This window comes from Conger conger, chromosome 6 (assembly GCF_963514075.1).
Source record: "Conger conger chromosome 6, fConCon1.1, whole genome shotgun sequence".
In the NCBI taxonomy this organism is placed as follows: domain Eukaryota; kingdom Metazoa; phylum Chordata; class Actinopteri; order Anguilliformes; family Congridae; genus Conger; species Conger conger.
The window spans coordinates 27,331,920-27,355,305 of NC_083765.1; the positions used below are offsets into that span (position 1 = coordinate 27,331,920).

Consider the following 23,386-nt stretch of genomic DNA (forward strand, 5'->3'; position numbering starts at 1 on the left):
GCACAGCAGCTCACCACCTGATCCTCTTACTTTTACTTCCCAGCCCAAATGTCTTTAGATTAGGGAATATACACTCCTCACAGACGAGGAGGGGAGTGAATGTCCACTGAATTTGGAATGAGAGAGGAAGTAACGGAGGTGTGATTGATATGTGAAACTGGTGCATTAAATCATGTCTCCGTGACCTTGCCTAAGACAGGTTGCAGAATCATCTGTCTGGAGATTAATCTACATACATTTTTGAAAATAATGATGTCAACATAATACATGTGGGTAATACGTACTCATGAAATATGACTGCACTTATGATGAGTGCCGTTTTTTTCTCATGTCTTGAACCGGGTTTTTTTTTTTTTTTCAGTCTTTCAGTGGCACAGAGTTCATCCAGTCTGAACATGATTTACATTTAGCCCATTATGAACTCTCATAACTGCGACCTGAGACTATGGCGTGATGACTCAGCCTACAGGGGCTCTGTGTCGCCTCTGCAGCCTGAGACCACGCCCTCAGCCCGTGAGATGTACCGCATAGAACAGGGGTGTCCAATCTTATCCAGAAAGGGCCGGTGTGTGCAGGTTGTTGTTTTAGCACTAAGACAGCTGATTCTACTCATCAAGGTCTTGATTAAAGACCACGATTAGTTCATTAGTATAATCAGGTGTGTTATTGCTGGGTTAAAACAAAAACCTGCACCCACGCCCTTTTAGGTTGGACACCACTGACATAGAACCTGCAAATTTCCTGAGACGGCCATTTTTCCCCACTTTGGCAAGCGCTTGGTACTAATTTTGTGACAGTGTTGCACATCCAATCAGACAGACAGACAGAGAGAGAGAGAGACAGACAGACAGACAGACAGAGACAGAGAGACAGACAGAAAGAGACAGAGACAGAGACAGAGACAGAGACAGAGAGACAGAGAGATAAAGAGACAGAGAGACAGACAGACAGAGAGAGAGAGACAGAGAGACAGACAGAAAGAGACAGAGACAGAGACAGAGAGATAAAGAGACAGAGAGACAGACAGACAGAGAGAGAGAGACAGAGAGACACAGACGGACGGACGGGCCCCACTCGCCTGCTTCTCGGCCTGCCTCAGCAGCTTGTGGAAGCGCTCGTCCTCCAGGACGCTGGGCGGGAGCTCGGTCTCTCCGCGGGCCTTCAGGGCCTCCAGACGCTCCTTCAGCCCCCGCAGCGCCTGCAGCTCGTCGTCCAGCCGGCTCTGCCGCGTGCGCGAGGCCTGGAGGTCCAGCTCCAGGTCCAGAGACGTCCGGGCCGGGTGGTCCGGGGCCCGGCGAACCGCAGGCTGACATATGGTCTGAGCAGAGGGGCAAACTCAGCATCTGTCCTACCAAAACCTGCACCTCAACTTACAACCTTGTTCTCCCACAAAAATCTCAACTTACAACCTTGTTCTCCCACAAAAATCTCAACTTACGCTGTTCTCCCACAAGAACATCAACTTACAATCGTGTTCTCCCACAAGAACCTCAACCTACATGGTGTTCTCTCACCTCACTTACCCCTGTTTTGTGTTCTCCCACAAAGCTGAAGCTCACCGTTTCCTAGTATCTCATCATTTATATACTGTTGTTTCCTTGATACTGAAACTCCCACTACTATGTCTCCCAGACCCATTACAGAGCATGCAGTGTAGCATCCAGGATTGCACTGTAATAGACTAGATTGCTTGATTTCATACCATAAAATAAATAATTGGTACTACCAAACAAAGTCAGTGTATGCTACTTTATTATAGTTAATTTAACATGTTAACAGCTACAGTCTGCAGTTCATGCATTATTTCCAATACCAAACCTGATATTTCAGCAAGATGTTACACACTGATAAATATTAAAGTGTTGAAAAAGCATGGTTTTTGGTGCAAGTGTGAATCGTGAGACGTACCCGTTTCACCCTCAAGCTGCGTCTCTCCGAGGCGTTCCGGACAAACGGGGATTTTCTGGATAACGTCGAGCTGTCACTATCGCTTCTGTTTAACTGAGGAGAGAAGAGAGGGCACAATTTTTATATTATTAATCTTTTTTAAACAGTTTTCTCAGCAGGAGCTTGTTATCAGTGTTATGCTATGCATGTTATGCTAGGCTACTAGGTTTTGTAACAAAGATTCAAACATTTACACCTTCGGAAAATTATCAGGAAGCCACAACATTTTAAATACGAACGTAATTTAAAAAAAAGAAGTTCAGGAGTGATTTAAGCTGAAGTGCTGAAGTCCGCTGAAACGGAAATCAACATCAATGCATGTGTGAATGCGTTCAGAGAGAGTGAACACATCTGAGTGCAGCGAATAGTGAGCAGCTGTGAATGTGTGAAAGAGTGAATGAGTGAATGTGTGAAAGAGTGAATGAGTGAATGTGTGAGAGTGAATGTGTGAGAGTGAATGTGTGAAAGAGTGAATGTGTGAATGTGTGAAAGAGTGAATGTGTGAATGTGTGAAAGAGTGAATGTGTGAAAGAGTGAATGAGTGAAAGTGTGAGAGTGAATGTGTGAGAGTGAATGTGTGAATGTGTGAATTTGTGAAAGAGTGAATGAGTGACTGTGTGAAAGAGTGAATGTGTGAATGAGTGTGTGAATGTGTGAATGTGTGAATGAGTGTGTGAATGTGTGAATGTGTGAAAGAGTGAATGTGTGAAAGAGTGAATGTGTGAATTTGTGAGAGTGAATGAGTGAATGTGTGAATTTGTGAAAGAGTGAATGTGTGAATGTGTGAAAGAGTGAATGTATGCATGTGTGAAAGAGTGAATGAGTGAAAGAGTGAATGTATGAATGTGTGAAAGAGTGAAAGAGTGAATGAGTGAATGAGTGAATGTGTGAGTGTGTGAATGTATGAATGTGTGAAAGAGTGAATGTGTGAACGTGTGAAAGAGTGAAAGAGTGAATGTGTGAATGTGTGAATGTGTGAAAGAGTGAAAGAGTGAATGAGTGAATGAGTGAATGTGTGAATGTATGAATGTGTGAAAGAGTGAATGTGTGAATGAGTGAATGTGTGAATGTATGAATGTGTGAAAGAGTGAAAGAGTGAAAGAGTGAATGACTGAATGATTGAATGTGTGAATGTATGAATGTGTGAAAGAGTGTAGGGTTCACTTCCCCCCGTGTGACCGTGACGCAGGCCTGGGCTCACCCTGCATATGTACTGGTTGCGCTCTCCGGGGGAGAAGGTCTGTGAGCGCATGATCATGCTGTTCCTGACGAAGGGCCGCTGTCTGGAGGCCAGGGCGCTCCGGTCTTTGGGCCGCACCGCCAGGCCCCCCGGCCCCGCCTCGTCCGTGTTCGTCTCCTTATCCACCTGCGGGGGCGAGTCGGCCAATCAGAGAGAGGGAAAACCACCCCCCCCCTTACAGCCGGCGAGACAGGAGCTTTCATCTCCTGTGAATGCGTCTGGGGCCTCTGTCTGCCTGCTGTTGCTTCTCATTCGAGGTGCTGAAATGCGCTAAAGTGGCAGCGGCTACCTGCCGGAGAACTGACCCCGCGGCTGCCCGTGAATAGCGGCCCTTGTTCGCCGGCCGTCGGCGTTCTGTTTTTTCTGTCTCGGGTAGAGGAATTTAATCTGGCTGGCAGCAGACAGCAGCGGTATTGAGAACGGCTCGGTACCTCCGCCCGCACACCTGTTTTAATGACGTTCTTTTGAAGACGCGGTGGAGGAATGTTGAAAGTGACGCACAGCCCCAGCGCCCGGGCCGGACGGCGGCCTTCAGAGAGGCAGACTGGCGGGCTGAGTGTCCAGGTGGGAGGAAGACGCCGAGAACAAAGGCCGGCCCGGGGCCGGGGCTGCTCATCGAACACGGCTTCAGACCGCTTCAACTCCCTCATCGCCACGTCTGGTTCTACGTCTGAATGCAACGCATCAAGAAAACACTCACCAGCATTGGTCCTTCAGGCATCTGGTACGAGCCCCCTTCGTCTCCCCCCTCTTCCTCCTCCGCCTCTTCTTCTTCGATCCCCTCCTCTTCCTCCTCTGCGTAGGGTCTGGCGCACTCCTCGGCCTCCGCTGCCGCTTTTACCCCCGACTCTTCCTCCTCTTCCTCCTCCTCCTCGACCTCCTCCTCTTCTACTCCCAGAATAAGCTCCGCACTGTTCTCACCAAGCTCCCCCTGCCTGAACAGAGCAGGAGAAAGAGCCGGGAGATGGCCACTGCTCATCACTCTCATTCATAATGAACTTCTCAAACCTTTCAGTGAAAACTACCTATGCTGTAGCAATACAATTACTCATGTATGCTATAACAACAATAAAACACTCTGTACATGCTCTGTGGGTCCAGTGTGTTAGGCACACTCTGTAATTCAGTGTGGAGGGGACAGTCTGTAATTCAGTGTGGAGGGGACAGTACCACTCCTCGGTCATGTCCAGCTGGCTGTCCCTCTCCTCCTGAGCCAGCTCCTGCACCACCGCCTCCAGCTCAGAGGAGGTCCTCTCCAGCAGGGCAGACACGGCGTCCTGCACACACACACACAGCACACTCAAATCAGCACACACACTCAACAACCCGTGTCCTGCACACACACAGTGCTCAAATCAGCACAAACACTCAACAAGCCGCATCCTGTACAAACACACAATAAACGCATCATGCCGTACAAACACAGCAGGCAGAAATCAGCACGCTACCCTACACACACAAACACACTCGACTTTTGCATCCATCGAATAACCCACAGCATTTTTAACACAGTGTCCTGTACAAACACACTACAGACACACATAACTCACAGCAAACAAATGTATCAATGTCACCTGCTCCTGCACAAACAGAACATGTGGCTTTTGAACACAATTTATGAACTTATGAATTTGGAGGAGGAGGAGGAAGAGGGAGGACTCACCAGGTCGACGCCCCCGCTGGGGAGCTGTTCGGGCGGGGGAGCTGTTCTCTCCTCCCCGGAGCTCTTGCTCCTCTTGCAGGTCAGGAGGTTGTACCAGTGGCTGGAGAGGTCTCCCGTCATGGGGATGTCAGCCAGGCTAATGTGGGCTCCCGCCTGCAAACACAGTCACCTGCTTCAGCCAGGGCCAGACTCACGCAACCGCATTGTCTAAGGCCCTGACATGACTGCAGCTTTGGAGTCACACGTGCAATTTTAGCACTCTGATTTATCAGGGCGTTTTATATCAGCACTCAGATTTATCAGGGCGTTTTATATCAGCATTCCGATTTATCAGTGAGTTTTACCCCCAGCATCCTGATTTATCTGTGAGTGGGGCACTTTCAGCTACAAGAGAGTGTTTTGCCAAACTGCTCTCTCAGAGCAAAGTGACTGTGAGGAACTTCTCCCCCAGCCGGCGGTACGCACCAGGCACTCCTCCCTCCGGGACGTGGAGACGGTGCAGACGTCGGCCCGCAGGGTCTTCTGCCGGAGGGTGGTCTGGGACTCGGCCACGCGGAACACGTCGTTCAGCACCGCGCCCCCCGCCCCCAGGGCCTGCACCCGCGTGCGGAACAGACTGCTGACGTCACTGGAGGAGGGCAGGAGAGCCACGCGGACGTACCTGCGTTTGACAAAACCACAAGGCCGTCAGAAACACACGCACACGCAGCTAGCAGGGCTCTGTGAGCAGGACAAAATACAACAAGAGTGCTACAAAACAGCTACAACTGCAACAAATGTGACAGAACGGTGTAAGTTCTCTAAAAGACTCAAGCCGGCGGAGCAGCTAAACGGGGATGTCGAACTGGCCAGCCCACGATAAGCGTGTTCCCAGGCGGTACGGAGCGACTCAGATGAGTAAACGAGCGTTTGTTTGGGCCGGATTAAAGGCCTGTCCGTGTTCTCCTGACGGGCCTGGGGTAGGATTGGCGGTACTGGAGTGTGGATGACACTGGGCTCCTGCAGGCTGGGGCTGGGGCCTCCTCTGTCTGTCAGAGAGCAGCGCTCATTCAGACCAACCCTGCCCTGAGCTGCACAATGAGGACACTCCCCTGCTCGGGCGGGGGCCAATCAGACTCTGTGCCCCCGATTCAGAACTGACAGTCTATACTCCCAGTCAACTGACACGCACAACTACAGACTGGAGGCTAACCAGACTGCGCACAGACAGACTGCAGGGTTAGAGGGCAGACCAAGCCCTTGTGACAGTGTAAAGGTTGCGGCCATTTGCTCCGTCCTACACAAACAGCCGCGTACTCACACTTTGGTACTGGGAGGAACCAGGAGGGCTGCCTGGTTCTGTAGCTGCATGACGACAATGACAAAACTCCCATTGGCCATGTCGTACCTGAGAGAGGGAGAGAGAGAAAAACTCAAATGAACACAACTACTTCACTTCAGACTGATAAAACAAACTAATGAGCAAACGTCTGTGAGCCAGCGTTATTCCATCTTATTTCCTCAGACTCGGATTACACCACTCATTAGTTCCACAGTGCCTTGAATGCTGAGTTTCCTGTTGATGCGACAAGCAGCTCTTTATCACCAAGGACATTAAACTGTTCTTTCTGCTGATGTGCCAGGACATGAGCTAGCACTTGCCCGAACGCACCCCGTTTGGAGCAAATGTGGACAGAGAATTTAATACACTGTTAGTGCTCACATTAGCTTTTGTCGGGGGACCTTGGCAGACGGCGAGTGTGTGTGTGTGTGTGTGTGTGTGTGTCTGTAGGGCTGGATCTTACTTGAACCCCATCTGGACCTGAGCAGCCTCTGGCACACTGGGTTCATCCTCCACGTACACCTGGTCCTCCGCCTCATTGGACCTGTCAGAGGGACACACACACACCTCATCCACTGCCCTCTGTTCCACACCACAAACCACTCCCACTGGCACCCTCTGTTCCACAGCACAAACCACACCCCCCCGGCACCCTCTATTCCACAGCACAAACCACTCCCACTGGCACCCTCTGTTCCACAGCACAAACCACACCCACCCGGCACCCTCTGTTCCACAGCACAAACCACACCCCCCCGGCACCCTCTATTCCACACCACAAACCACACCCACCCGGCACCCTCTGTTCCACACCACAAACCACTCCCACTGGCACCCTCTATTCCACACCACAAACCACACCCACCCGGCACCCTCTGTTCCACAGCACAAACCACACCCCCCCGGCACCCTCGATTCCACACCACAAACCACACCCACCCGGCACCCTCTGTTCCACAGCACAAACCACACCCACCCGGCACCCTCTGTTCCACAGCACAAACCACACCCACCCGGCACCCTCTGTTCCACAGCACAAACCACACCCACCCGGCACCCTCTGTTCCACAGCACAAACCACACCCACCCGGCACCCTCTGTTCCACAGCACAAACCACACCCACCCGGCACCCTCTGTTCCACAGCACAAACCACACCCACCCGGCACCCTCTGTTCGCCACGCCCCAAACCACACCCACTGGCACCCTCTGTTCGCCACGCCCCAAACCACTCCCACTGGCACCCTCTGTTCGCCACGCCCCAAACCACACCCACTGGCACCCTCTGTTCGCCACGCCCCAAACCACTCCCACTGGCACCCTCTGTTCGCCACGCCCCAAACCACACCCACTGGCACCCTCTGTTCCACAGCACAAACCACACCCACCCGGCACCCTCTGTTCGCCACGCCCCAAACCACTCCCACTGGCACCCTCTGTTCGCCACGCCCCAAACCACACCCACTGGCACCCTCTGTTCGCCACGCCCCAAACCACTCCCACTCATCGGGGTGTAAGCCTGAAGAGTGAGGAGCCATGTTGGAGGAGGCGCAGACAGGGGCAGGATGGAGAAGGAGACGCAGAGGGTAAGCTCACAGTACATGAAACACACAGAGGAGGAATCTTCTTTGGCTGAGAGAGGAGTGTGGTTCAGGGAGGCCCTGTGCCAGGCCGGTCATGGTGGCCCAGGATGTGGCCTAAACTGCTTACACAAGCCCTGCCATCTCTTTCACAGTCTCTTCCTACAGCTGCTTCCACAGACAGCTCTCCAAACGAATGAGAGCAAGGAGACAGCCAGCCGCTAAGCAGTGCAGTGCTGCTTTGAAGCCGGTCAACAGAACTAGGGGGCGGGGTTAGGGGGGAGTGACTCACCGCTTGACGGACGCCTCGTAAACGCCGCTGTCTCCCGCCACAGACTCGTCCGACACGGCCGCCGACACACACGCGGACTTCTCCTCCAACACACACCCCGCCCCCCTTTGCAGCTCCGCCTCTGTGGGAGAGAGAGAGAGAGAGAGAGAGTGAGAGAGAGAGAGAGAGAGAGTGAGAGAGGAGAGGAGAGGAGAGGAGAGAGGGAGAGAGAGAGAGAGAGAGAGAGAGAGAGAGAGAGTGTGAGGAGGGAGGGGCCTCCTCTTTACTGGGACAGACAGGGAGGCCTGAGCACACAGAGCATTAAACGCTGGCACAGATAAAAGGACCCCACACTTCTATCACACACTCACACACCGAGCACAGCTGAGCACACTGACACACCGTCACTTCCAATTCCAATCATCTCCACTTTATCTGCTTTCTGTATCCAACACGCAAAACATAAAACAAAGCCAGAAAACCTCCTTCCAGGGCGAGACAACCGGGGTGGTTAAACAGCAGGCGGAGTGTTTTCAGCTCAGCGCTGTTCCCTAATCAGCCAGCAGATGGCAGCGCTGTATAGAAACACCGCACGGGGGCTCAGTAACGGCGATCTCAAAGACACCAGCAGCCTGTGTTTCAAGCTGCGTGGAATGGCTCTTCTTTTGCTGTACAACGTTCGACAGAAACACAGGCAATTATCTTGCACTTGTTCAAAGAAAAACAGTGCTGCTCTTCAAACAGACAGACAGACAGGGCGGGTGTCAAAATAACCCCAAAAAAGAATTTGAGCTTGAAAAGCAAATTAAGAGCACGGCGTTTGAGTGCGTACAGAACACAGTGGGGGGTACAACAACACAAGTTGGGAAACTTCCCAATATGAAACTGGGGCTTTGGAAGGCCTGTCTTTTCGACAGACTGCTGATAATAACCACTTGCTGCATTAGCGTATTAGCCCCTGCGGTGAAGCCCCTTCAGCAGAGGAATGTTCCGAGTCTGTAATGACAGAGTCATATTAGGGGGGCCGGCTCACTTCAGAAAACAACTACTTATATCAAAGCCACCCCCCTCCCCCAGCACTGTACCCTGCACCTTCCTCTGAGATGCCTTCATTTTCATACCAGGCCCCGCCTTAGGCTGATCTGTGATTGTGAAGAGTCACACTTGACCTCACTAACAGAATTAAACTCTAACCAGGCACTGAGCGAGTGCGACCACTCCAGTTTATAGATCAGTACACAGAAAGGCAGAGAAAGAGACGGATCGCTGCAATGAAACTCTACACTGTTGGGACCCAATGTACTGAAGACCTTTTGGCTTTCTTTTCTGGAGCTGTGAAGCCAGGCTGAGCCCAGAGCCCACTTAACCGCTTAAGCTGGGAGGTCACAAATATGTGATTAGAAGGTTCTTAACTGAACATTCTAATCCTGATGTCACAATCACGACTGATACATGGAAAGCAATGGAGTTCTGGAACACGGACTTAGAATTCTGAACAAAATGTTCCATAATGCTACTCTTATGAGGGTTAATGACGGAACACTAGATCACAGAACTTCCCACAACACACCCCAGCCATCCCCACTGAACCACCACCCAAATTTAACCCACCCCACCGCAGGGGGACTGCACCCACCCGTCATCCCTTCGCGGAGCGTCGCCAGGGGGACCCGGCGGACGCCGTCGCCCAGGTCCTTCTCCCCGGTCTCTGAGTCCAGCAGGATGTGGTTGTCGTAGAAGCCGAGCCCTGTGAAATCCCCCGCGATGACGTCGCCCGCGTCTCCGAAGGGCGGGGGCGCGTCGGGGACGGCGGGCGGGAAGGCCCCCTCCAGCACCAGCGGCGAGCCCGGGGGCGACAGCGAGGACAGGGAGGAGCGCGAGGACAGGGACGCCACCGACTTGGGCGGCTCGGACGGGCGGGGCGGGGCGGGGCCGGCCGGGGCGGGGCTGCGGGCCACCTCGTGCTCGTGGATGGTGGTGATCGGGCCGGAGGGGCAGTAGGAGGGCTTCTCCTGCAGCAGCAGGTCCAGCTTGTACTGGTAGTCCAGGTCCAGCGGTTGCTCCGGGGGGCTGTAGTACAGGTCGCTGGAGCTCAGAGAGTTGAGGGATCCGCGGCTGGAGGCGTTCAGGGAGCCGCGGCTGGAGGCCAGGGAGCCCAGGCTGCTGCCCGACGACACCGACAGCGTGCTGGCCGACAGGCTGGGGAACGGCAGGACAACGTCAGAACAACGCTAACGTAACAAACAACCTCCCGCAGAATGCAGCAGGAGGACGGTACGTGGCACTCGGTAGAGCTGCCTGAAGGAGTCTGCGGATCAAGGGGGGTTAAGGTGGGGGCTATGGGCAAACCTTTTGAGCTGAGAGTGCAGGAGTGTGGCCAGCCTGGTAGACTCCTCCAGCCTCTGAACCAGGGCTCTCCTCCTCTCCTGGGCCTTCAACCTGAGACAGAGAGAGTGGCAATAGTGTCGTTAGCGATGTCATGTTGTCATGACAACCGATGAACGCATCTGTGTGTGTGTGTGTGTGCGTGCGTGCGTGGGTGCGTGCGTGCGTATGCATGTGCGTGTGAGTCTGTGTGCTTGGGTGTGTGTGTGTGTAGGGGGAGGGCGTGGGGAGGATTGGGGGCTGCAGAGCTGAGATGGTGTTGCCATGACAACATAAACATAGAAACACAAGGACCACAGAGGAGGCGATGGTGCATTGCCATGGAGGAGGATGACCAGTGGGGATAGGGGGTTGTGGGGGGCATCTCTACCAGGGCAACACATGGTTCCTATCCCCAGACCAGCAGCAGGTTAACTCAGGACAGCCACCTCAGGATAACCTCCTCAATCCAGAGAGGCCGTCCGCACGCTCCACTGGTGCACACACTGGCGCTAGGCAACCAATAATCACCGTTAAATCGCTCAACTAGGCAACTAGCTGAATGTACTCAGTAATTGTGAAGCAGGAACTAAAAACACACTTCAATAAAATATCTGACTAAATGCAGTCCGGCTTCAATCATGTGGTTTTGCAATTTGAGTGTTTTTGGTAACCTGAAATAGCATGAGCATTCAGATAAATTGAATGCATTTGCGTGTGTGTGTGTGTGTGTGTATGAGTGACAATAGTGTTGTTAGTGATGTCACGTTGTCATGACAACAGATGAACGCAGCTCTGTGTGTGTGTGCGTGCGTGCGTGTGTATGTGTGTGTGTGTGTGTGTGTGTGTGTGTGCATGTGTGTGCACATGTGCGTGTGCGAGTGTGTGTGTGCGTGCATGTGTGCGCATGTGCGTGTGTATGCGTGTGTGTGTGTGTGTGTGTGTATTAGTGTGTGTGTGCATGTGTGCGTGTGCATCGTGTTGACACCCCTGCTCTCCAGTGAGAACACCTGTGCTCCACTTTGACAAGGCCAGACAGACCCCCACGTCCAGCACCATGCGGCTTGGGGACCGGTAACCGTGACAACGAGCACAACAGACAAACAAAAGGCCGCAGCCTGTGCTGAACTGAGTCATGTGACCCATGTCAAAAAAATGTATCCCAGTGACACTTAAGATGGGGGGGAGGGTGCAGAGAGTGGTGCTGGGGGGGTGTGCATTCCTTGCTTTGACAGTGTTGTGCAGTGCTGAGCTGATGTCTACAAAGCCTCCTAATATAAGTACCACATTTAAGGGTATAACTGCAGTGCCACAGATCCTCAAGTCAAGGTCCCTATAACAAACGACAGTATTCCCCATTCAAAGTTCCCTAAAACAAACTACAGTATTCCCCATTCAAAGTTCCCTATAACAAACTACAGTATTCCCCATTCAAAGTTCCCTATAACAAACTACACTATTCCCTATTTCAAGTTCCCTATAACAAACTACAGTATTCTCCATTCAATGTCAAATGCTCCTATAAGGTCACAGGTTCAATTCCTAGGTATGGGACCTTCATTGTACCCTTGAGCCAGGTACTTAACCCCTGAATTTCTTCAGTATTCAGCTGTGTAAAGGGATATGTAGGAGAATATCCCCTACATACACTTTACAGATACAATGGACAAAATGATGACTTTGTACTAGAGCATCAGCTAAGTGTGTAATGTAATAATGTTCATCAGCTCCTCAGCTTACAGCTTTCATGTGTCCAGGCTGATAGCTGGGCAATAATGGTGGATATCATGTCTTCAGTTTAATTTTAAACTCGGCTAATCATCGCCACTCATGTCATATGATGTCAGGAAAGAAAGGAGAAAGGAGAAATGTGGGTTGTCAAGTTTTTGCCCTCGAGCGTCAATTTGCTTGCGCTGTGGCTCTTAATTGTTAAAACATCAACAACAGCATCCCAATTACTGTGTATTTATAGACCAATCACACAGAGACTAATTGCACATAGTCACAGCGCTATTATCAATGGCTACAATGTAGTTAATGCGTAACAAAAAAAAAAAAAAATCAGTGCGTGTGCAACAGTATGTAATTACAAATACAGCCATAAAACCACAAAGTTGCCAATTACAACATCACTATCATTACCCTTTAATATGTCATGGTTAAGTTAAATTGCGCACCAATTCTGAACACAATAATTATTGAGCAATTAGTATGTAAATTCAGGCTAATTAGAGAAACCAACTGTGTTCCCCTTCGGAATATTCATTAAACAAAACCCCCCTCAAAAAAAAACAAAAAAAACACAACTATGTAGATGGCAAACAAGTTGCATCTGATTATCTCTAGCGTGGCTTTGTGCCGGTCAACACAAACACGTCACAACAACTGTAGATTTCACTGTACAAAACCACCTGTCAAGAAGTCAAATTCTTTGCTCCGACTTACAGTAATTGTTTTGTTCATTTCTTTGCAAACCCCAATCTTGTTCAGACCACAAGAAGATAAATAGAAAGAAACTTTAATAAAAAGAAATATTAGACAACATGTTGACAAGAACAGGCCATTAAACCCATCTAAGCTTGCAGTCACCCACAGAATACAGGTGACCTAGCACAGGGGTCGGCAACCCTGGTCCTGGAGAGCCGCAGGGTGTGCTGGCTTTCGTCTCCACCTTAAAATAAGCAACCGATTCAGACCCAAGAAACCAGGTGAGGTGAGTTAACTGTAATCAATGGCTTTCATTGATCAATTAATGCCAAGTAACAACGAAAGCCAGCACACCCTGTGGCTCTCAAGGACCTGGGTTGCTGACCACTGACCTAGCATGTCAAGCTAACACTAATGTATTTTTATGAAAACTGTCTGTATCAATGCACTGAGCGAGCTAGCTTGCTAATCTGTAGCTATTAAGTTTCCTAGTTCTAGAAACTGCAGCCTTCCAGTTTTTTCTGGGGGAAGGAAAGTATTGTGGATAGAGGGGAGAGGAGAGGGAGGGGAAGGTCTGTTCTCACCTCTGGGCCAGCGCCAGGCTCGGGGTGCCCTTGGGCAGAGGGGAGCGGTAGGGGTAGGGGAAGGGGTAGGGGTAGGGGAAGGGGAAGGGGTAGGGGTAGGGTCTCACCTCTGGGCCAGCGCCTGGCTGGGGGTGCTCTTGGGCGGAGGGGAGGGGTAGGGGTAGGGGAAGGGGTAGGGGAAGGGGTAGGGGTAGGGGTAGGGTCTCACCTCTGGGCCAGGGCCTGGCTGGGGGTGCTTTTGGGCGGAGAGGAGAGGTAGGGGTAGGGGTAGGGGAAGGGGAAGGGTCTCACCTCTGGGCCAGCGCCTGGCTGGGGGTGCTTTTGGGCGGAGAGGAGAGGTAGGGGTAGGGGTAGGGGAAGGGGAAGGGTCTCACCTCTGGGCCAGCGCCTGGCTGGGGGTGCTTTTGGGCGGAGAGGAGAGGTAGGGGTAGGGGTAGGGGAAGGGGAAGGGTCTCACCTCTGGGCCAGCGCCTGGCTGGGGGTGCTTTTGGGCGGAGAGGAGAGGTAGGGGTAGGGGTAGGGGAAGGGGAAGGGTCTCACCTCTGGGCCAGCGCCTGGCTGGGGGTGCTCTGGACGGACAGCAGCTCCTCCTCCAGACGGTGCCTCTGGGCCTCCAGGCGCTGGAGCTCCCCCTGCGTGCGGCTGCGCGGCGTGACGAACTGCAGCTCCTTCAGCAGCTCCTCCTTCTCACTGAGGAGCATCAGACGCTCCCGCTCCACGTCCAGAGCGCCCGGCCACGCCTCGCCGTCCAGCTTCGCCAGCTCGATCTTCACATTCGCCATGCTGCGGCCAGACAGGGGAGACACGTCACCGCACGTTACCCCACACGTCACCGCACGTTACTGTACGTAACTGCACATTACCGCGTGCTACTGTATGCTACCGCACGTTACCGTATGTGACCTCACACAGCCACAGCATCAGTGTGATTTTCTATTCCCCGCATACCCACGTCTGTATCCCAGAATCAGGCTCGATACAGTGCTAGATAGTTCTATAGATAAACAAAGCACTAGGTACAATTTACTGGTCGGATAATGGCAAGCATTGTTAGGCTGACGGCATGTTTTCATAATTATGTTGTTATCTTATTTCAAAAGGCATGTTGCAGTGGAAATGTAGGCCAAAGCTCAACCAGGGTACTTCCTAGCAGGGACCCTGACCCTGAACATGCATCCCTCTGTTAATATGTTCGATCCTCCCTGGTCCTATCAACCACACACACACACACACACACACACACACACACACACACACACACACACACACACACAGACACAGACACAGACACAGACACAGACACACGCACGCTCGCACTCGCGCTCTCTCTCTCTCTCACACACACACACACACACACACACACACACACACACACACACACACACACACACACACACACAGCAGTAAGCCTGAAAGCCCAGGTGTTTTGGAGAGTAGTTGTATTAGGGTTGGGGTGGTGAGGTCAGATAGTGCCTGTGTTTATTAGTTTGGGGAACGGGGGGGGCTGAAGTGCTGACTGCGCTGACAGCCCCCCCGCGTGCCCCCCTCCCGCTCCCCTGTCATGTCTGCGCGGTGTCGGGCGGGCGGATTAAGCCATTAGAAAGAGCCGCCACGGCGGGGATTAGCCGCTGTAATAGGTTTTTACCTGAACTTCACCGGGCTCCGGTGACAGTGTCGTTTTACACACTGCGGCCCGATTACACACCTAATGTGATCGCCTGTCACCCCCCACCCCCTCCCCCACACCTGTGTGTGCGGCTCATTCACAGCCCTGCCGTCCCGTTACCGGGATACAGCCAGGCCAAACTTAAAAGGGCCGGACTTATCGAGGACATCCAACCTCCTCCGCCCTGCTCAGCCACGCCGCGGGATGCCTGCTCCTGCCAGTACCGCAGCGCCCCCCTCAAAGAGACCCCCGACACTCCTGCAACCTCCCGGACCCCCCTCCCCTACAGCGAGGCACCTCCTGCCCCCCCCCCCCCCCCCCCCCCCGCTTCACCCTGCTAGCCCAGGGGTGGCCTGCTCGTTACGCCAGAGTGGCCCGGTTCAAAGGGCATACGTAATAAACGCGGAGAATAATGTGCATATATTACCTTTTCATTACACCGCCCCCTACTGCGCTGACCTCATCTGCTTATTTGATCGCAACGGGGTGAGGGAAGATATCAAAATAACTGGACGCAAAGTCTTACATGTCGGCATCTGTGTAAGCCCCCGGCCCAAACCCCCGCGCTCCACAACAGATCCACTATCAAAGCATGAAGGCGCAGTGCAACATAGCTACCAGCAGAGGGAGCTGTTGAATCACAATCTCCAAATCACCAATACAGATCCCTTGCGGGTGAACTGTATTTTCTTAAGTCTAAATTCTCTAAACTCCCTTTGAAAAGTCAGAAAAGGGATTTTTAAAAGTATGTTTTCGGGAGTCACAGAGGAAACGGGGGAGAGGATGATAAGGACGGAGCGCACCCCGGTAAATTCAGCACTTCTGAGACAGAAACGCACGCTTGGCTTCAGGGACGGTGGGGGTGAAGTAATTCCCGTTTTCAGGAATATGAAATCACACAGCAGGTGAGTGTCAAACGTGGCCAGAGACAGACGGGTAAGAGACTGAGAAACAGGTGAGTCAGAGAGGAGAGAGGCTGCGGCATCAGAGCTCAGCCATCAAAAGCCTCGAGAAGAAATCAAACTGAAACTCTGGGTGGGAAAGAAAAAAAGGGAGATATATTATTGAAAGTGTGATATTTAAAAGATGAAAATGTCAGCCCTGAGCCGGCTGTGTTTGGGAGGAATCAAAGGAATCCATTTGGCCGAGAGCAGCAGAGGACTGGTATTAAGCGATGGCCCCAGCATGAGCCCCACCACGCAGGGCTGGCTAAGGATACACACACCCTGCTGGGCACGGCCCACTGATCCAGGATCAGCCAAGCCCGGGGGGGGAGGGGAAGGGAGAGGGGGAGGAAGAGAGAGAGAAGGGGAAGGAGTGGGAGGAGGGAGAGAGAGGGAGGGAGAGGGAGAGAGGGAGAGAGAGGGAGAGGGAGGAGAGAGAGAGAGAGAAGGGGGGGAGGGAGAGGGAGGAGAGAGCGAGAGGGGGGGAGGTAGAGAAAGGGACAGGGAGGGAGAGAGAGAGGGGGGAGGGAGAGGGAGTGAGAGGGACAGGTAGGGAGGGGGAGGGAGGGAGAGAGAGAGAGAGCGAGAGAGAGAGAGAGAGAGAGAGAGAGAGAGAGAGAGAGAAAAGGCATACGCAAACTCACCATGTTCCGAACAGTGCAATGACAAATAACTAAAGAATTACTTCCAGATCAGCTTTGGTTTTTGTGTGTGTGCAAAGTATAATTCCTTACGTTTTCATAAAAACTTGGTAAGAGTCACATACAAGATCCATTTTAGCATATAGGGACATGGTAATGGTGCTCCCCAGTGACAGTGAAGTGGGGAAGCTGTTGCTAATGAGAGACTATGAAATGGGCAGGCTTATAGGCCGGTGTTCGGACCAACGTGAGTCTTCTGAACACAGGGACATTGTGCAGTTATTTGTTGTAGCAGTTCTCTCTATAAGTATAGGTCCAATTCAATCAAAGTGTTTTAGTGTCAGGGATAGCCAATAAGCAACCACGATCATAAACTGCATTCCTCAGGAGAAAAACTATAATTGAACGGACGTTAACTTCTGCTTCTGTTCGGAACGCGGTGAGTTTACGTTAACTGACTGATCCAGGAACAGCCAGGCCCTCCTGCAAAAAAGACAGAACGTGTGTGAGTGCGCATGTGAGAGGGAGAAGGAATCGTCTTTACCTCCTCTTGGCCTCCTCGTACTGAAGGCTCAGGCGGACCTTCTCTGCCAGGGTGGACCTGCTCCCCAAACCGGCCTGTCGCAGAGAGAAGGGAGGGGGGGTGAGGGGGGGCGTAACGGGCCGCAAAAAAACACAACATCACATGTAGCTGCTCTGAGCGCCTGAGTTTTAATATCATTAGGAGCCCTAACTCCCCTGCAATTAGCATTCCAGCTGTGAGCTAAGAGCAGGCGGCCCACAATCCCTCAGTGTAAGGAGCTTAGCCCACAGCCTGACCGCCGCTCGACTAGGGGGGCCATCACAGGCCTGCAGCACCGAGCTAAACCGTTCCAGGAAGAACAGGAGTGAGAGAGGGAATGAGAGAAAACAAGATACTGAGAGAGAGAGAGAACGAGAGAGTGAGCGAGCGAGCTCACTCTGTGGGGGCCTAGGTACTGCCGTGTTTGAAAACTCTACGTTTTCACTGGTCCGCGCTCACCTCTCCCGAGACGTCGGTCTGGGACCCCGCGTCCAGGGTGTGTCGGGACAGCAGGAGGTGAGACGCTGCAGGCTGCCGCAGGTCCGGCTCCGAGCGGCCCATGTTCTGGTCCGAATGGAAGCGCTCCTTCAGTTTAGCCAGGCACTGCAGAACAACACAGAAACACACACACGTACACACACGTACGCACACGTACGCACACGTACACACACGTACACACACGTACACACACGTACACACACGTACACACACGTACACAGACAGTAAGTTCAGTTTAGAGGGACAGATTTTGCAGTTGCACAATGGCATTTATGTGCTGTACGCTCATGTCACTGAGTGCATGATGGACAGCCAGGCGATGGGCAGAGACCCTGGGTGATGTCACCCATGTCATAGAGCCCTCAGCCAAACCATGCAGCTAGCATAAGATACATCCAGCAAACATGTATTACAAAAGAGTGTGTGTGTGTGTGTGTGTGTGTGTGTGTGTGTGTGTGCATGCATGTGTGAAACGTGTGTGTGAGTGTGTGTGAGTGAAGGCTTATACCTGCATCAGGTCCTGTTTCTCCTTCTCCCCGGAGCTGATGGGTTAGGGTGTGTGTGTGCGTGTGTGTGTGTGTTTGCGTGCGGGAGAGAGAGATGACTACACTGACCGTGTGTTGGGTTGTGGTGAGTGTGGGCTCTTACCTGCATCAGGTCCTGTTTCTCCTTCTCCCCGGAGCTGATGGGTTAGGGTGTGTGTGTGTGTGTGTGCGTGTGCGTGTGTGTGCGTGTGTGCGTGTGTGCGTGTGCGGGTGTGTTTGCGTGTGGGAGTGAGAGAGATGACTACACTGACCGTGTGTTGGGTTGTGGTGCGTGTGGGCTCATACCTGCATCAGGTCCTGTTTCTCCTTCTCCCCGGAGCTGATGGCCTTGCGAATGGATTTCAGCTCAGTCACAATGGCCTTAGCCTCCTTCAGCCGGTACCCACTCTGGCCACCAGACATTTTTTGGTCGATTCTGAAAAACAAACACGAAGGATCGTTTCAAGACAAAACCACCATTTCTGTTTGAGCCCCCAACACAAGCCCAAGCACCAAAGCTTCTTCCCCTGATGACAAAACTTCAACAATTATTTATTATAGGTTTTATTATTTAAATATTGCAATGAGGTAGTATGTGGCATTAACATACCAAAAATAATGCGTAACAACCATTATATTTAAACTCACTTTCATTCTCAATGCAAAAGGCCAAATGACAAACGCTACTTAGCAAGAATAGGTCTCTCACAGCCTCTCTCAGTACAATATGCACTAGCTTTCCATGGCCTGGGTTTAATAGTATGGCATGTTAAACATTTCGCAATAGCCTTCTGTTGCGAAAGTCCCCTGAATATATGAGTCGACAATCCTCCAAATGCAGGGCATGCTATTGAGATCTTTTTTTACCTGCAGTAATAACTTCTTAGACAGGGAAATACCAACCAGTCCCTTCTGCCATTAGCATATCACTATTATTCACAATATTGCATACTCGGGAGTCTCAGTCATAGAAATAGTAGTATAACTATAAATAGTTCTAGTAAAATAAGTAACAGTAAGAGATAGCAGCAGGAGTTAGTTAGTATGTTAGTTGTTATAATAGTAGTAAGACACTGGAGCAATAGTAGCAATTGCCTGTTCCCATTTAAACAATATTTTCCCCCAACAGTTGCACTGGAGTAGTTACAGTTAGCATTTCAGACTCGTTCTGTAAGATGTGTGCTTTGAGTGTTCCTAACTGAATGAATTGGGTTACCATAATGAAATGTAACTGGTTGGCCGATACAGAATCCAGACATGACCACGCATTGACCGATAACTCGTGCAGTTAGACCTTCCTGCCCTGAGTCTATTCCACGCCAGGGCTGGGGCAGAACTGGCGCACGCAGGCAGATAAATACTCTGTCTAATGCGATAGAGCCTTCTTATCTACGTTGTGGCAGCTCTGAGGTACTGCAAGGGTTAACCGCGACGCGAAACTGGGGCAATAAGCGTCCCCAATTGTGTGAAAAATTGGAATTAGTCTTCGAGTTCAGACTGCAGCGTGGATACCCAGCAGATACTTAACCACCCACTTCCCAGCCACTGACAGACACTAAGACCCTGTGGTGAGAAACGGCGGGTTATTAGACACATGCACAAGTCAAACAAATACAGGCAATTTAATGTGCTACGAGAGCAGCAAGATATGGGTTTGTGTGAGTGAGTGTGTGTGTGTGTGTGTGTGTGTGTGTGCGTGTGTGTGCGTGTGTGTGCGTGTGTGCGCGCACGTTTGTGTGCATGTGTGTGAGAGTGTGTGTGAGAGTGTGTCTGTGAGTGTGTGTGTGTGTGTGTGTGTGTGTGTGTGTGCGCGTGTGTGTGCGTGTGTGTGTGCGCGCACGTTTGTGTGCATGTGTGTGAGAGTGTGTGTGAGAGTGTGTCTGTGACTGTGTGTGTGTGTGTGTGTGTGTCTGTATGTGTGTGCGTACATTCATGCTCTGCGAGTCTGTACACTGTGTGCATGACAGCCTGGCTGTTCGTACATTCTATGCATGTTCCATGCATGTGTGCGTACGCGTGCGCATGTTCGCTTGTATGCGCGTACATTCTGTGCATATCTCTCCTGTGTCCATCCTGTTGCATGCACATTCTGTACACGTCTGTTATGTGTGTGTGTGCGCGCGTACATTCTGTGCATATCACTCCTCTGTGCCGGCATTCTTCACGGCTGCTTTCGGTGTGTGTGCGCAGTGTTAGCGTATGTACCGTGTGTATGTGAGAAAAATCTTTACGTACATCACACAACTACACGTATGCATCACCGTGAGTTTGGTGAATGGCTATTACGGATGAAGTGAGAGAGGCCTTCAGAGGAGCTGGTATGAAGAGGTGGAACGGCGACACGTTAAAAAAAGTAACAGCTAACATTCTCATTTCATCCGGCTTCACGAAGCAGAGAAGGGCATTGCTCTGCTCTGATGTCTTGGCCAAAGGCCTAAGCAAATAAATCATGTAACATAATAGGCCTTTCATAACCCTGCCTCAAATAAGAGCTCAATCACTGCTTAACCTTTATGCTGTCCTCGGGGTCTAAAATGACCTTTTCCAGAGTTTAACAGCGCTGAAAAACCCCTAAATTTCACATTTTCATCATGAAATTTGATTACTTTTCCTAGAGTGATCCTACAAGGTAAGGTAAACATTGCCCTTTTTTATATATCCTTTTAAAGCGCTACACCAGCAGGGTACAAAGAGTATTTCTAACCCCGCAGTCACGAAATCAGAATTCAAAACCAAGTAAAGCGCCACACATACCGTATGTTACAGCAGAAAAATCTATAATATCTCGTAGTAAATATGTTGTAGTAAAAGAGTGTGCAGAGGTTGGCAACCCTGGTCCTGGAGAGCTGCAGGGTGCGCTGATTTATGTCTTCGCCTTAAAATCAGCAAGCGATGCAGACCCAAGAAAGCAGGTGAGGTTAACTGTGTAAGTAACTGCTTTAATTGATCCATTAAGTGCTGAATAACAGCGAGAGCCAGCACACCCTGTGGCTCTGCAGGACCAGGGTTGGTGAGAATGACAGTCTCTCTGGACTCTGAACTAGGAAAACGGTTAGTCAGTGACAGGTTCCCTCCACATGCATAGTAGTGATTTTGGGTTTAAAATTCAACACAGGGCTTTATCACTAAGGGTCTGCCGAGGGTGGGTCATTTTGACCCTGCGGACATGGTGAATACATAATAAGAATATGAGGTTTAATTATTCATTAATTATTAAATTGTTCTCATTTGCATGACATTAGGCGATCTCTGCTTCCAGATTGACGACCCCCTGGCCCGCAGTCCGGGTAATGAGTCCGCAAGCACAGTCCGTCCCTGTTCACTGGCTACTGCTCTACTGCAGAGCGCATATCAGCCCTGACAACGGTACTGATCCGGGGTGCAGCCTAACAACAGCCATTCCCACTCCAGGTCAGGTATGCAGTGGGAAAAACCTTTTCACAAATGTGAAAGTGCAAATGAACACCGAAATGAACAAATCCCATTCACAGAAGCCGAAATAAATGTCATTAAAATGCCTTTTGCTTAATTAAAACCCCAAAAGTACATTTCTGCTGACATATCGCATCAATACCAGCCCGCGGCTGGTTTTTGAGGATGGTGTGCCAGGAGGCTGTGTGGACTGGTGAAGTGTGCGGCGGGAGGAACAAGGTTGGGAAACGCTAATAAAAGCAGGGCCAAAGATCGGCGGCGGGCGCTAAGTCTCCTCTGTGTGCGAGGAGCAGTTATTTCACCTCTCTAATTATGAATGAATCCCAGAGGAGCCACACACGCGCTGAAACAACACAAAACCAGCGCGCAATACGACCGGACAGGCTCGCTCCAGCCGGACCCAAAGCACAGGCAGGCCGCTGGACACGGAGCGTGTCACCAACGCCACACCGCACGCAGGAGCAGGCAGAAAGGGAGCGCTGTTCAGGTGCTCGTCCACCCTTTCAGTCCCAAACCCAATGGGGTTTAAGCGGAGCCACTCCGCTTAAATGCCAAGGGGTTTTGGCTTTGGTTGAGAAAATTGAGAGAATTTCGTAAGGTTTTAATAGGAGCTCAAAACACTAGAGCAGTCATTTTGATTGGTCGAGGAGGTATAAGGTGGAGAGTGCTATATGGCACTCTTGGGATTTTACGGTAGTTGCGCTCGAGTGCCACTCATGGGACTGAAAGGGTTAAACAGCCGTGTTTTCATTGGCCGGTGTGTGGCACGTACGACCTGTGACTCGTACCTCACATTTAATGATCTGCTGTTCAATATGAACACGGCGGTATCGATCCCGCCATTCCTCCGCGGGAGGGGCAGGCTTGTTTACGCCTGGTCTCATTAACCTCTCCGCTAATCAAACAGAAGACCCAACCTTGAGACCCGGCCTCAATCACGCAGCGCTAATATTTCATATTGATTAAATCAGCTGTCCTGAGGTGTTGCTATGCGGTTGACACATTTTAATGGCGGTCTGACGCGGCAGTGTACCGGTGAGGTAACGTTGAGCGCAGAGGGGACTTACTGTTGCAAGGTTTCAAAGCCCTGTTCTTTGTACAGAAGTTCTTGCTTCATTTGTGACAGTTCTCTCTTCAGTTTATTTACCTGAGGGAAATAAAAAAAAAGGCACAGATCGTTGTCTTTCAGGTTCACGCTCGTAAAATAAAAAAAATAAAAAAACACAGCCCAGGGAGGGCACCCCGTTGACCGCAGAACGCAAGAAAGCTCCCCACCCCGTCCGATAAAAGAGTGGAAATAAAGAAACACATTTTAATAAAGAGTACGCGTTGAGCAACGGAAGTGATTTCTTACCCTGACTTTAGTGGTTGATATCTCGGCTTTTAAGATGTCGGGGTCGTACTTGGTGCTGGACGATGACCCTGAGAACACTGGGGGAGATGAAGATGAAAACGGAGAGATGAAATAAGGGCCCGGCGACAGGGAGAAGTCAGCGGGAAAAACTTTTTTTATTACTGTACACGACCGTGTGTGGAGTGTTCAGGGACCACAAGCCAACACAAGCTGTGTGCTGAGATGCCGATTCTTCCGCAGTGCGCCTTTTTAGTCAATTAAGAAAATAACATGATAGATGCAAAAAATATTTACAAAATGCACCAAGTCAGAAATGCATTCCAACAACCTGTACTCTGAAACAGAAATAGGAAACAAATGACATATTC

General features: G+C 51.1%; 1 protein-coding gene across 2 annotated transcripts in view; it reads right to left on the bottom strand.

Annotated features, from left to right (window-relative positions):
- LOC133130373 (protein WWC2-like) overlaps nucleotides 1-23,386 on the bottom strand; it is a 58,788-nt gene that overhangs the window by 6,786 nt on the left and 28,616 nt on the right. For both annotated transcript variants that reach the window (XM_061244927.1, XM_061244926.1), the window contains exons 4-21: nucleotides 23,019-23,095; nucleotides 22,732-22,811; nucleotides 18,539-18,668; nucleotides 17,670-17,813; nucleotides 17,193-17,266; nucleotides 13,938-14,180; nucleotides 10,372-10,461; nucleotides 9,659-10,221; nucleotides 8,044-8,164; nucleotides 6,635-6,715; nucleotides 6,151-6,237; nucleotides 5,316-5,511; nucleotides 4,851-5,003; nucleotides 4,358-4,464; nucleotides 3,888-4,122; nucleotides 3,149-3,313; nucleotides 1,909-2,001; nucleotides 1,079-1,318 (exon numbers count right to left, since the gene is read on the bottom strand). In XM_061244927.1, coding sequence (XP_061100911.1) covers nucleotides 1,079-1,318; nucleotides 1,909-2,001; nucleotides 3,149-3,313; nucleotides 3,888-4,122; nucleotides 4,358-4,464; nucleotides 4,851-5,003; nucleotides 5,316-5,511; nucleotides 6,151-6,237; nucleotides 6,635-6,715; nucleotides 8,044-8,164; nucleotides 9,659-10,221; nucleotides 10,372-10,461; nucleotides 13,938-14,180; nucleotides 17,193-17,266; nucleotides 17,670-17,813; nucleotides 18,539-18,668; nucleotides 22,732-22,811; nucleotides 23,019-23,095 — 2,879 coding nt within the window. The remainder of the gene's footprint in view (nucleotides 1-1,078; nucleotides 1,319-1,908; nucleotides 2,002-3,148; nucleotides 3,314-3,887; nucleotides 4,123-4,357; nucleotides 4,465-4,850; nucleotides 5,004-5,315; nucleotides 5,512-6,150; nucleotides 6,238-6,634; nucleotides 6,716-8,043; nucleotides 8,165-9,658; nucleotides 10,222-10,371; nucleotides 10,462-13,937; nucleotides 14,181-17,192; nucleotides 17,267-17,669; nucleotides 17,814-18,538; nucleotides 18,669-22,731; nucleotides 22,812-23,018; nucleotides 23,096-23,386) is intronic.